General features: G+C 39.1%; 1 protein-coding gene across 2 annotated transcripts in view; it reads right to left on the bottom strand.

Annotated features, from left to right (window-relative positions):
- Nucleotides 1-14,692, bottom strand: part of Wdr7 (WD repeat domain 7) — a 259,944-nt gene that overhangs the window by 197,949 nt on the left and 47,303 nt on the right. For both annotated transcript variants that reach the window (XM_034517777.1, XM_034517776.1), the window contains exon 14: nt 10,489-10,703. In XM_034517777.1, the coding sequence (XP_034373668.1) occupies nt 10,489-10,703 (215 nt within the window). The remainder of the gene's footprint in view (nt 1-10,488; nt 10,704-14,692) is intronic.

Genomic DNA, 14,692 nt, shown 5'->3' on the forward strand with positions numbered 1-14,692 from the left:
AGAGATCAGAGGAGGTGGAAAAACAAGGAAATCCTTCCGCCCAGCGTGGCTGTTTGGCGCCCTCTACTGCCGCACTAGTGTTCCTTCATGCTAGGGGTGGGCTAAGCAGAGTGCCTCAGAGAACCCAGTCACACTGAGATTCAACAGTATGTCCATGGCCACACCACCCTGAGCATGCTGATCTTTTCTGGAATAGACAATCACTACACTTCTCTTAAGAGTCTGTTCTTGGATGGGATGAGAATTCGTGATCATTTGTGAATATATAGTGATACACTTCCTATCTTTTCCTTCCTCCCCACTAATCAGCACCGAACTAAATACAAAGAAATGATATTAAACATATCAAGGAGTATAGCTTTTATATTTTAATGGAATTTATTTAAAAGAACATAAATAATGTGTAATTATAAATATTAGATACAAATGGTACACCTTACTATTACTACACGATAATTATTAAATAATATTAAGACTGAAAATTAATATAGTAAAATTCAAAAGCAGCAGAGGGAATCCACTTTTAACTCCAGCCAAAGAACCAAGAGCCCCAAACACAAGACAAGAAGCTCTCTGTTGCAACACAGACTTTTACATGAGCAGCTGACTTCCTAATTCCAAAGTTTGCCATATAACAAAATGACTACTCACTTCAGGGGCTGAGAAAAGCTGATAGGCAACACACACAGTATTCTCCTCTCAGTTTATGTCAAACGCACGCAACAAAGAGATCCATGAAAACAGCTAAACTAACTGCAGGGGCCTGCAGTGTGGAATGGCTGTGTTAGGGAGAACTGTGGTCAAGGGGCACAGACTCCAAAGATCCCTGTTGAACACACACCCTGTGAAAACCCTGGTGTATTCTTAATTTAGGGTGTGCAATATCAAGCCATATATGTCACTATATGAGTTCTATATTGAAAAAAGATTAAAGCTTCAACGTCAGTCATAGAGTCATAGCCTTCCTGGTTACTCTAGGAATAACCATCTAAGTGGATAAGAGACCTAACTTATGACCTGTGCCTACTAGTGCTTCAGGGACTCTCTTAAAGGACATAAAACAATTCCAGGTAGAAGGGACCATAGCAGAAGCACAGAATCACTTAGTAACGAGGCAAATCACTAAGGTTACATTTGCTTATTTTGCTGGTGGAACTAGCTTTGTATTTCTTTATAGTCCTGCTAGCATACGGCTACACAGCTGAGAACACTCGGTATTCTAACTGCATGTCATTCACATGCCAAGCATTGGCACAAAGGTTTTATTGCACAGGCACTAATTCTGTAAAAGGGATGTGTAGCATCAGCACAGCAAACCTGATGGATTTCCGATGTTGCTCTTGCTCTTAATATATAGACATTGTTAGTTTTATCACTAGTTTGTTCAAAGGGAGTTTATCTACATGAATTTTAAGCTATTATTTCACTAGACACATGCGAACTAGTCTTAAACCAAGTCTCCATCCTGCTCCTGTACAAAGCCTTTTGGATGGCACTGTGTTCTTGACCTACTTGGAAACAGCAAAGTCTTGAAAACCTCTTTGGAATCACCCAAGATGGAGCGTCACAGAGAGCCTCACAGGTCCTTAGCTGTCTCAACTCCAGTCACGATGGCCTCCACAGACTCAGCTGGACACTAAAGAACCTTGCTCACCAGGCTGCCCACTGAGAAACTGAACATTCGGGCAATAACCTTCTACAGGTGAAAACGGCCCACACTGCTTCTCAGTCTCACAGCTGTGCCTCACGAGCTGCTGCATCACACTGACCTGAGGGCCTCCTAAGTTCTCAGTGCACTGCTGAACCTGCACGGAAACCGAGTCAGAACGGCTGTGGGGGGAGCTGGACAGCAGGACTGCTTAGAGATCCCAGGTGAGTTCAATGACCACCATCATAAGAGCCTTCTATCAGTGGGTTCTACACTTCCTCAAAGACCACCAGTCTCATCCTCCATTATCCAAATACGACTCTATGCTTGACCACAATCAGAGCTACCTTGTACCATCCAGACAGGACTGCAAATCTGCAACAGTAAGAAAACGCACCCTCTGTTTTCCACATGCCTTTATTCTAGCCCACACCACAACTGCACATTTAGCTCCTCTTTCTCCTTGTTCTTAGCGTCTTCTGCCCTGAACCTCTGTCACTCCCAGCTCCCTACTGCATCCCCATGGATTTCCCTTAAATGCACAAGCATTTCCTCATTTATCAACAGCCAATTCTCCTTCTCCCATCTTGAAGCTCCCCCTCCCTGCTGGCTCTTTGTCCTCAGCCAAGGGCACACTCTGCTGTCTCCAAAGCTACAGGTCCACCTACCTGCTCTCTTGCTCCTCCCATCTCCTCTAATACAAACTTCTCTTCAGTCCTTTACAGCCTAGCTTCTGCCCCTGGAAAGACAGTCTGAAGAAAGGACACTCTGACCTGACTGACAAGCATACCTAGTCCATGGAAGGTGGAAAGCTGACTGCATTTCACACAGTGAACTCCTTCTACCTTGCACCTCTTGACTTTGCTTACCACCACGTTCTCCTGGTTCTCCTCAGATACTTCTTCTTTCTCCTACCCTAATCCTTCCTCATCATGCTCCCTTTAAAGCTCCTGGTTTAAGAGTCTATATATGAATGAATGATCTCACTCCATAGAACTAAGAACCAACCATATATATTTTTTCAGACATATATTTATTTATATATGTGATATTATATTTATACTTATATATCCATATATATAGCATACATGTGTATTCATATATGACATATATGAATAAAAATATTTATTTTGTATATCCATATAAATTTCATATACATACATATGTGTGTAGTTAGATAGATAGATAGAATTCATCAATATATGCACCCCTTCATTCTACCAATCCCTCAAGTTTCAGCCCCTTAAATTAAACCACCTGACAAACATCCTGACATATGTAACACACAGGCACTTCAGGTTTACCATAAACCAAGTAAACAGCTCTTAACTGTCCCTATAAAACCTGCTCATACATCCAATATCAGACTTGATAGAGCCACTTTCCAGTCAGTGAATCAGGGAACCTTTGGATAAACCTTCCTTATTACTTGGACCCAATCAATCATCAGCTCCCACTGAATACAACTCAATTCAACTATTGAGTTTAAATTCTCTACTATACTCCTTCTTATCAAATTTATTGACTGGCTTTCATGTAAAATTCCATTTGAGTAAAGAACTCTAAAGATTTTTTTTTTTTTAATTTTTGAAAGCCACTGAGGTAAAAAGCAAAAATTTCAGCATCTTCCCTGGTACAAGATGAACTCACCTTTCTTTCCTTCCCACCACTCCTGGTCTCCAGTTGAGCTCCAACAACACTAACTTCACTTCCTTCTTGCTGAACACACTACAACCCTTCTCCATTCAAAATCTAAATATATTCCACTTATCCCTCCTCCAAACAACCAATCCCTATTACCTCAGGCTAGAAAGACATCTGCAATACTTTCTGCATGTCTCACCACACCATTGGATCCAGAGCTTTACAATTTACCTGTTCATATTTCACGAGAGTAAATACCATGTCTTATTCATTGGGCTTTCCAGGACCTAACATAGTACCTAACTAGTCAACAAATGCTTACTGAACTGAACTGATTCAATTATTTTGCAGCATAAACTATAAAAGTCAAAAAGTTTCAAAATATTTTATATGGTCTAATAAAAAACAGAATTTTTTCACAAACACTAAAAGAACTTAATTCTTCAAATTGCTATAACATTTATAATTAGTTAAAAACCTTTATACTTCTATCACAAGAATGTGAAGGTCTTAAAGCAGAATTAAAGATAAAGAATCTCATATGAGGGCTAGGAGGATCTGGCTTCCGAGGTCATAGTTGAATCTCCTCAGTACTCTTTGGTAATCTATAATTAGATTTATAAGGAGTGATTTTTTTTTAAAACCCTGGTGTATCTCACATACATTCCATTGCTATCTTTTCTCTTAATAAAAAAAAAAAAAATCTTGTTAATGTATTTCCAAAGCAAAACAGTATCTGAGTTTAAAGACATCATAGAGCAAAGCACCTTTCCCTGACTCGGGATGTAATGACACACTAGACTGACTATGCACTACACAGACCAATCAGAAATGCACTGAGCACTTCCTGTGCAGAAGGTACACGGCCAATAAGGCACTGGGAACAAAGAGTTCTTTCAGGTAGTCCCTGGGAAATTCATTATTTGAAGGTGTTATGGAATCAACATAAGTAAACAAGTCAGGTCTAATTCTAAGAATTCCTTAAAACAGGAAAATAACCCAAAATCATATAATTAGCAAAACAAGTTCTCGTTACTTATTTAGTTACAACTTTTAATCTAGTGTTACTGGTTAATTGAATCATTGACATTGTATTCATAGAAATTTAAAACTCACTTGTTTCAAACTAGAAAAAAATGTTGACAGCATGAGTTGACATTTTTAAAGGTATTTTACCCCAACCTATAAAATATACACATATGATATACACTCACATACACATAAAAAAGCACATACCTGTACAACCCACAAAAAAGTATTCCTTCATATATGTGTGAAAAGTGAAAATGCTGTAACTGTAACGGGTGAGATCAAAAGCAGAGCTTACACATTTACATGTGTAAGGCCCTGGGCGAGCCTCAGCAGTCAACAGAGAAAGATGACTTACATGGTTATTATCTGAGAAAACTGTTAAGACTGATCTTAGAAGGAGACATGTCATACAAGCTCTTTCTGGCTTGTTTCAAGATGAGACAACAGCTGCTGTTATTTGTGATTATTAGCATCCAGATGGAACAAAGAGTGGTGACATTTATCATTGGAAAAAGTCCGAAGACTTACTCTCTAAGGATCACGTAGTTTCAGAGGCTATGCAATGTTTTGTCACATACTTTTTTTTAAACCCTTGAAAACATGTAAAAACTGTTCTTAGCTCCAAGGACCTGATGAGTGCTGGGTGCCACCTGCAGATTCCAGGGAGCACTGATGACAAAGGAATAAGGGTCTACAAGAGACCACCGTGAACGTCAATCAAGTGAGTTAATGAGGTCACCTGATGAACGACAGATAGCCTCAGACACAAGACACTCTGGAAACACCCAGTAAAGTGAGAACAAAAGTAACTGAAACACTATATATCTCAATAGTTAAAAGACAAAGGAAAAAGAAAAGCCCTATCTTAAAGGAATAGTAACATAAATAATATATAATTGCTCAAAAAAATGGAATATAATATCACACATGCCTGAAGTCCCAGCTCTTAAGAGGCAGAAGGATCACTGAAGGTTTGGTATTGGATTAGATACATGGCAAGTTCAATACCAGCCAGGGCCTTATAATGAGAGAGAGAAAGACAGGGAGAGAGAAACAGAGACACAGACATAAACACAGACACACACAGAGACAGAGGCATCTGAAACAGAGAGGGAAGGAAGGAGGGAGGGAGGGAGGGAGGGAGGGAGGGAGGGAGGGAGGGAGGGACAGAGACAGAGACAGAGACAGAGACAGAGACAGAGACAGAGACAGAGAGACTGAGCAAGTGAGAGAGAGAATATTGAGACCAGCAAGAACTGCAGAATAGTGAGCCTAGCTGGGTTATGAGAACAATGAGCAGCACAGAGACTGAGGGCCGTGAGAGTGGCTTGGCGGCTTTGGGATGTATAACAACTACTTGTGAGTAGGCACTGAGAGAGCCTGGATGCTTGAGACTCTTGTATATGCCTGATATAAGCTTGATATATGCTTCATATGCTGGTAAGCACCCAGGTTTAATGTTAACTGAAGACATCCATGTGCCCTCCCCTCCCCTTTCTGGCCATGGGTAATGGAAGTGATCAGCATCGTAAGAACACACACCCATTTACACCGCCACCTAGAAGAAGCAACCACCTCTACAGTTACTTCTGTTATTAGCACTCAGCTAGTGTCTCTGAAATAATCCCGAGAGCCAGAACCTTCTTGCTCTTTTCTGTGAAGATCTGTTTGTTCAACTTACACTGGAGTGCACACACCAGCCCTTCTTTATTTCACTGCCTAACCCCATTTCCGACCCTCATGACTGCCCACTGTATCAATCCAGTCGCCTACTACTTTCCTACAGCATTTATTAGTACTCTATGGATGCCATTAGACATGGCAAATTTTTCTTTAATAAAACCTTTCAAAATAGTTCAACATCATAGAATGCCCTGTTAAATCCCCGGCTTTGCAATCAAGTTCCTTCACAGTATGATCTCAATCTACACATCCAACCAAACTTCTCCCTGAATGTCTTAAGCATGTTATAAGTAATTATCGCAGGTAAGGCAGTCATACTACATTAAATACTGAAAATAAAAAGAAACACTTGATGCCTGCCCATAGGAAGTTTAGTACAGACAAGAGGAAAAACGAAACAAGAAAAACTTCAAGTCCCCATGCAAAATGGCCATCCTACCAAAAGTAATTTACAGGCCCAATCCGACTTCCATCAATATTCCAACACAATTAGTCACAGAAATTAAAACACAATTTTCTACTTCATAGGGAAATAAACAAACAAAAATCCAAGCTAATTAAAACAATCCTTAATAATGCAAGAACTGCTGGAGGTATCACCATCCCAGATTTAAAATTGTACCTCAGAGCTATTGCAATAAAAAACATGGCATAGACATAAAAACAGACATGGTGATCAACGAAATAGAACTGAAGACTCAGATGTGAATCCACACACCTATGGATGCATGATTTTTGACAAAAAAGCAAAAACTTCATGCTGAAGAGAATGCAGCACCTTTAACAAATGTTGCTGGTCAAACTGAATAGCTGTGTGTAGAAGAATAAAAGTAGATACAAATCTATCACTCTGCACAAATTTCAACTCAAGATGAAGGATCTCAGCATAAAACCAGATACACTTGAATTCATCATCACAAGAAAAAAACTTTCTGAAAAGGACAGGGATAGCAAAGGCATTAAAACTAACAATTACTAAACTGTACCTCAGGAGGCTAAACAACTTCTATATAGCAAAGAACACCATTATTTGAGCAAAGTGGCAGCCTAGAGAATTAGGGGAAAAATCTTTATCAATTATGTACGTGACAGGTTTAAATATACAAAAAACTCAACTGAATATCCACAAAACAACCCAACTTTAAAACAGGGTACATAAATAAAAAGGTTTTCTCAAAATATGAAACACAAGTAGCTGATAAACACTTCCTAAAAGTTTGATATCCTTAGCCATTGGGGAAATGCGAATGAAATCTACTTTGATCTTTCACCTTACCCCAATCAGAATGGCCAAGATCAATACACCAAAAGGCAAAAAAAAAAAAAAAAAAAAAAAAAAAAAAGCTTCTATGAAAAGGGAACGTTACTGCTGGGGGTGCAAGCTAGTAGAGCCTCTATGAAATCAGTGGGGCGGTTCCTCAAGGAGCTGAGAACTTATCTACTTACAAGCCAGCTACACCTTTCCTGAGAATATGCTCAAAGGACACTAAGGGTAGAGATATCTGCTGCCTTGGTTAATGTTCTATTGTTGTGATAAAAAACACCATGACCAAAATCAACCTGGGAAAGAATCAGTTTGTTTGGCTTAAACTTCTACATCACAGTACATCATCAAAAGAAGTGAGAGCAAAAATTTAAGGCAGAGATCTAGAAGCAGGAACTGAAGCAGAGGCCAGTAGGCTGCTTACTGGCTTGCTCTCATGGCTTACTCAGCCTGCTTTCTTACACAACTCAGGAACAACTTCCCTCAGTACTCCCACATTAACCATTAAGTAATCATGAGGACACCCTAGAGGCATGTGCACACAAAAGTCTAATGGGGCATTTTTGCAAATAAGAGACACTCTTTAAAAAAGACTATAGCTTGTGTCAAGTTGACATAAAACTAATCAACATACCTCTTACCTGGTTCACTGCTGCTCTATTCAGGAATTGGAAGCAACTTATACATCCATCAACTGATGAATGGAGAATGAAAATATGGTACATATACAAAATGTAATATTCTTTAATTGTTAAAAAAAAATTTAAATTTGCAAGTAAATGGACAGAATTAGAAACAATTGTCCTGAGTGACGTAACTCAGAGCAAGAAAGGCAAATATTGCATGTTTCTCTCATATATGGATGTTAGCTTTTAATCTTTAGCTATGTGTATTTATTTAGAATATCCTCAAAGGTTAGTTAGCTTGGAAAGGATCAGAGGATGAGGGACTGCTCCAAGGAAGAGAAAACAGAAAGTAGCATTATAAAAGGGATAAGGAAAAATTGGAATTGGGGGATTAAATTCAGAGGGGAATCGGAGGGCAATGTAAAGGAGAGGCTATGGGGAGGGATAACTAACACCAAAATTCTTTTGAAAGACTATTGTGGAAATCTACTATGGTAGAAGCTTCCTAAGATATATAACATATGTGAATGGAATTTAAATGGGGTTACCATATAATGAAGAAGGCAATGCATAAACTAGATACCACATGATATGAAAAAAACCGCAGTACTAGGAATGAGTTGCATCCTGTTGAGTCATTGGCCAAAGGGAACCCACAGACCACACCATGAAACATTATAGGCAATTGCCCATATTACTGGTTACCTTCTACAACCTGAAGGTAAGTCCTTATCACTGAAGATGCCATTTACATCGCTGAACATGAGAAATCACATTGGTGCCCAACTACCACTACCAACTAGCATTCATAGCACTGGAAGATGATATGCTATCTGAAATGATAGAGAGAACCAGCAATCATTCGTCTCGCCAAGCTATGGACCCTGCAACCTACAACAGTGACTTGCTTGCAAGACAGACTGGTGCAATAGCAGCATCAATGTTATGTAAGTAACCAAAAATGAGATGGAACTCAGAACTTAACAGTTAATGAGGCCAGAAACTGAGATTAGAGAGGGCTGGGCCCTAGGGGAAAACCCACTATTATTATTCTGCTAACTAAACACAGCAACAAAATGACTCCTAATGACAGACTGCTGTATCCATAGGTCAGATCATTGCTCGGCCCTCATCAGAGAAGCTTCTTCTTCAGTATATCCTAAGTAACAAAAAGACCTACAGACAATGTGAAGACAGTCAGAAACCCTGGAGATCTCAGCCCCAAAAGAAATGTTTTTACCAAACCCCTCCCTACAAGGTTTAGAGGTCTATGTGGACGAAGTGAGCTGATGCTAAGAGCCAGAGGTGGTGATGACTCCAAGTAAGCAGCCTCTTCAGGACATCAGGGCTGATGCATGTATGAACTCACAGGCGCTGTGACAGCGTGCACGAACAGTGAGAAAAACCCTTAATGGTCCAGCCAACATACATTTTTCATGAAGTGATTATCCTCCTGCAGCCTCAGCTTCCTAAGCCTTTCCTCTCCTATAACTGTCTTCTGTGTCGGCAAACATTCCTCTCCAGCAGCTATCTGCCGCTTTCATCACTAATTACACTATAAAATACACTAGTAAAAGAGGGACAAACAAGACTGTAAAAAAAATCACCTAGTGAACCCTGACCACTTACTAAAGCCATTCATAAATAGTACTGCACTGATTTTTTTTCTTTAATTTTCCAGCTATATGTTAGAAAATTATTTTTCTAATTTTGTATGTCTAGGAGCTACCATCAAGAAATATAAGAACATATTCTCTTTTGTTTCTTAAAGATACAACATAGACAAATTCTTTAATACATTATTTTACACATTTGTCTAAAATGAAAGTGGTGCCACACTGTAGAGTGAGACAATGACTTCCTGGGACAAATATATAATTCTTTGAAACAAATGACAAGCACAGCAACAAACACATTTAATCTGTGATTTCTCCTCAAACTTTAGAGCATGGACCTGAAGGTATGGAGAAAAAACACAGAAGGACTTCTTCATAAGTCTAACTAATGAAATATAAACTACAACTGAGCCGATAAAACATTAATGTGTTGGGGAAAGAAAGGATGATCAAAGGACGGTATCACTGCCAATTATGGAGGCTATGGGTCAGTGGGACAGTCGGCAGATTCTCATCCGCTGCCAACACTCCCTAATTCATGGATAATTGTCAGTTTATAGGTGAGCTTTTCAACCCCTTCAGTATTTATACACAAGTTTAACCATTATAAAAGAATCGAAATCAAGAATAAGAGAGCCACAGAATGAACGGCAGCTTAGCTTTTCAAAATGAAGGATGAGGGACCAGTTGAATGGCCTGGCTCTGCTCTTGCTCATTGGTAGGACAGCCTTCTGCCAAATAGAGAAGTAGCTAGTGTCTAAAAATTGAACTGAACTCAAGATTCCACAAAGAATTAAAAACCTGTGTTTTTATAATGTCAAACCAGCATCATTTAGTTCAGTAAAAATAATTTTAAGATTTTAAATAATAAAAAAATATCCTTTTCTTCTGACAAAATGCTTAGGACTGGAAAAAGCTATGTTAGTAAAAGCTTCCATGGAACCCACGGACTATGAAACTACACACAAAGCTCACCTTATCAGAGGCCTCAGAAGCCAAAAGATTAGTTGCAAGGGTTTGCAGCTTATGGTGGGCCATGTTTTTAAGGGCGGCGAGACTCCGTCTGGTCATAGCTTGTTTCAGGTTGACTGCTGGATGACTAAGTGAGTCTACAGCTGCAGGGACGGCTTCATCACAAGCATTCAGAATCTCCACTGCTGTTATTCCCATTGCACAGCGATCCAGGGCACCTGGAAGGCAGCATCTCCACATGGATCACACAATACTATCAACTTTTAATTTGTTTGTTTAGGTACAGAAAAAAATGGTATAGCATTTTTGTAGGAATGTCTTATTAGTATTTACCCACAAACATTACCTGTACTTCCTCCGTACACTAATCTTCCATATAGATTCCACAATTATTCCTCTCCCCCAAGGCCTCACAAACCTTCCCAGTAAACTCAAACTCAAAGCTAAGGCTTTAAGAACCTCTACCAGGCCTTTTCCCTCTTCTGTTTCCCAGGAGGGTTTTCTTAACTACTCTATCACGTTCACATTCTTTATAAACACCAAACTCAACGATCTCATCTTAGTCTTCTATCAACATTTAAACAACGAGGACAAAAACCCTTCACGAAAATGGGTTCATTTTCTCCTTCAATAATTTCTAAAGCTTTTTTTTTTTCAAGAAAGCATCCATAAAACAGAAATAGAAGTGCTGTGTCTTCTCCATTAGTATGCAAAATTTTCTTCTTCATTGCTGGTTATCAAATCCTGTACCTCCTTCATGCTAGACAGGAACAAAGCACCCACCACTGTAGGATCTTTTGGATTCTTAGTTCCACCACTGTAATGTTTCCCAAATGTTTATAAACTAAGTACTATTTCTACCCACAGCAACTACAAAGCACCTCATCTAGCCTTCCCTTCTATTTATTTATTTATTTACTGATTGATTGATTGACTGACTGATTGACTGATATTTCAAGACAGATTCTCTCTGTAGCCTTGGCTGTCCTGGCATTCACTCTATAGATCAAGCCGGCCTCAAACCCAAGGATCTCTCTGCTTCTCAGTGCTGGAATTAAAGGTGTGTACCATGGCCTGGTTTACGTCTTTCTTAAGTTAGAACACAGACGTCTCCCTGCTTAAGTTGGGCTTAATCCCCACTTTTCATACTCCCAGATTATTTTCAGTTTCTCTTTTTCTGTCTTACTTTTTCCTTACTTCTAACTACCAGCCTATCAACTATATATTATACATCTTCAAAATTAAATTATTCTTATGTGTATGAATGTTTTGCCTTCGTGTGTCTGTGTACCACATCCATGCTTGGTGCCTACAGAGGCTAGAAGAGGGTGTCAGAACCTCTGAAAGTAGAGTTTCAGAGTTATAGGCTGCCAGGTGGGTGTTGGAAACTGAAGTGGAGACTTCTACAATAGCAGCAAGTGCTCTTAACTGCTAAGATAGCTCTCCTGACCCTTAAATTTTTACATGCCTCTTCAAATCCAGAACTATGAACTACACAAGAGTTAGAGAGTTTAAGGTGTTTTGCTCACTCTAAAATGCTTGTATTAACTATTTGTTGGTTAATGGGACACATAGTTAACAGCTTATAGTAGAGTTCTTGCAAATACATGAAGGGAAAGGCCAATAAATAAAAAGAGAGAAGTCACGTTTGTTCTGGATTTTAACTGAGATGGGAGAAACATGCTTTTCCTCCTCTTGATGTTCAAGCTGTAGCTAGTGATATGCAGGCCCCTAGAGAGTTGGGAAGGTACATCATGAAGGTATTGACATTATTTATTTATTAAATTTATTTATTTATCCTATCAATAAAAAATGAAGCTCCATAAATCAGATCCAGGCAGGATCTGATGTATGAAATGTATTTAAACTCCAAAGAGCTACCTCAGTCATCCTCACAGTGTTGGGGAGACACTCAGACCTAACCCTGCTCATACAGATTGGGGGCTTTCCTGTTAGTTTAAAAACCAGTTCTGCTACTTGATTTTAGGTTAGATGCCCTCAGAGTCATACATTAGTTGCATTTCTTCTTTTCAAATGCATAGGGATTGCTTAAAGCTTTTCCTCATTAAGGATTATGTTGGCTTTGGTTTTATCATACACTCATACACACACACACACACACACACACACACACACACACACACACACACACACTTAATTAGGTTGAAATACGTTCCTTCAAGTCCTGCACTCTAGGACTCTTACTTTGAAGACATGATGAATTTTATCAAGGACTTTTCCTTGTATCTTTTTAAATGATGATGTAATTTTTGTCATTAAGGCAATGTATGTGATTTATTACATTTATTAACATGTATGTTGAACAGTTCTTGCATCTCTGAGATAAAGTCAACTAGATGACAGTGAATAATCTATTTGATGCATGGCTGTAACTAGTTTGTGAGAACTGTACTGAAGGTTTTTAGACATTCTGGTGGGATTCTGCTGTTAATCAGAAGGCCTTCTCTAACTGTTTCAATCTCTTCCTTCATTCTGGGTCTGTTTAAGTTGCTCATATATTCTTGGTTTAAGTTTGGTGGTTTGGATGAATCCAGAAATTAATCCATTTCAATTATATTTTTCAACTTAATAGAGCATAGACTTTTCAATTATTTCTTTACAGTAGTCTGAGTTTCATTGGTGTCTGAAGGGCCTGATAATCTTGTTTATCTTGGATTTGTTGATTCTTTATATTATTTTTAATTGTTTATATACAATTCTTTGTAATGTATGTTTCAAAGATTTCTGCTCTGATTTTTATCATTTCTTGTCATTTTCTGGATTTTGTATGGATTGTTCTTGTTGTTTGAAGTTCTTGAGTTACGTCATCAAGTTCCTCATCTGTGCTCTTTCTAACTTCCTACTGCAGGCACTTAGAGCTGGAGTTTCCTTCCCTTTACAGAACTGTTTTTAATGTGTCCCAGGGGTTTTATCGTATTGTGTTTACATTGTCATTTAGTTCAAGGGATTTTTGAAATTTCTTTATTATTTCATTGACCCATTCACCATTCAGTAATGACTTGTTTCATTTCAAGGAAGTTTCTGCACTTAGCAGTAATTTCTTTACTGTTAATTTTAAGCTTTGTAGTAGCACTATTATCAAACAGGCCACCAGAGCTTTTTCAGCCTTTCTGAATCTGTTAAGCTTTGTTAAAGCATACAGTTTATTCTTGAGACGCTTCCATTGGCCACTAGGTAGAAATGTACTCTTTTCTTTTTTTTTTTAATTTTTGTGTACTTGTTTATTTTACATCCCACTCACTGCCCCACTCCTGGTCACTCCATCCCACAATCTTTCCCCCATTCCCCATCTCCTCCTCTTCGTGGGTAGCCTCCTAGCATTTCAAGTCTCTGCAAGGCTAGGTACTTCTCTCATTGAGGCCAGACAAGGCAGCTAGAAGAACATATCCCACATACAGGCAACAGCTTTTGGGATAGCTCCCATTCCAGTTGTTCAGAACACAGATGAAGGTCAAGCTACACATCTGTTACATATGTGCAGAGAAGCCTCGGTTTAGCCTGTGTATGTTCTTTTGTTGGTGGTTCAGACTCTGAGAGACCCAAGGGTCCAAGTTAGTTAACTCTGTTGGTCTTCCTATGGTGTTCCTATCCCCTTCAGGGCTCATAATCCTTCCTCCTATTCTTCCACAAGAGTCCCCAAGCTCCATCCACTATTTGACTACAGGTGTCTGTATCTGTCTGAGTCAGCTGTGGGTACAGCCTCTCAGAGGACAACATGCTCCTACTTGGAAGCATAACAGAGTATCATCTGTTTTGAGGTTTGGCCTGAATACTCTGTAGATAACCTGTGATGTAAATCTGATGCATGATGTCAGTCAGTCCAGACTTGTCTGTACGGGAATGTCTTTCTTTAATTGAGGGGGTTTTCTGCTCTGACCGTGAAGATCACACCTACACCACTGCCTTGGCACATTTCTCTTTTATCTGTCCTGCATTGTCTCTGTCATTTTATTCAACCATGAATTCATCTTTTCTTAGACATGGTCAATTGTTACTGCTATCCCCTTTATGTTCACTGGGCTGTTGAGTACCATCTTCTCTAAAATCCTCAAATTCTTTGATGGAAGTTGATGATATTTTAAGTTCTGTATCCTGAGGTTCAGCTGCTTTTCTCAGAGAGAACACTTATATAGGGACTAGTTGGGGTTTTGTTGGGGGGGGGGACAGGAGACACTCTGTCTTGGTG

Source organism: Arvicanthis niloticus, chromosome 14 (genome assembly GCF_011762505.2).
Source record: "Arvicanthis niloticus isolate mArvNil1 chromosome 14, mArvNil1.pat.X, whole genome shotgun sequence".
Taxonomy (NCBI): domain Eukaryota; kingdom Metazoa; phylum Chordata; class Mammalia; order Rodentia; family Muridae; genus Arvicanthis; species Arvicanthis niloticus.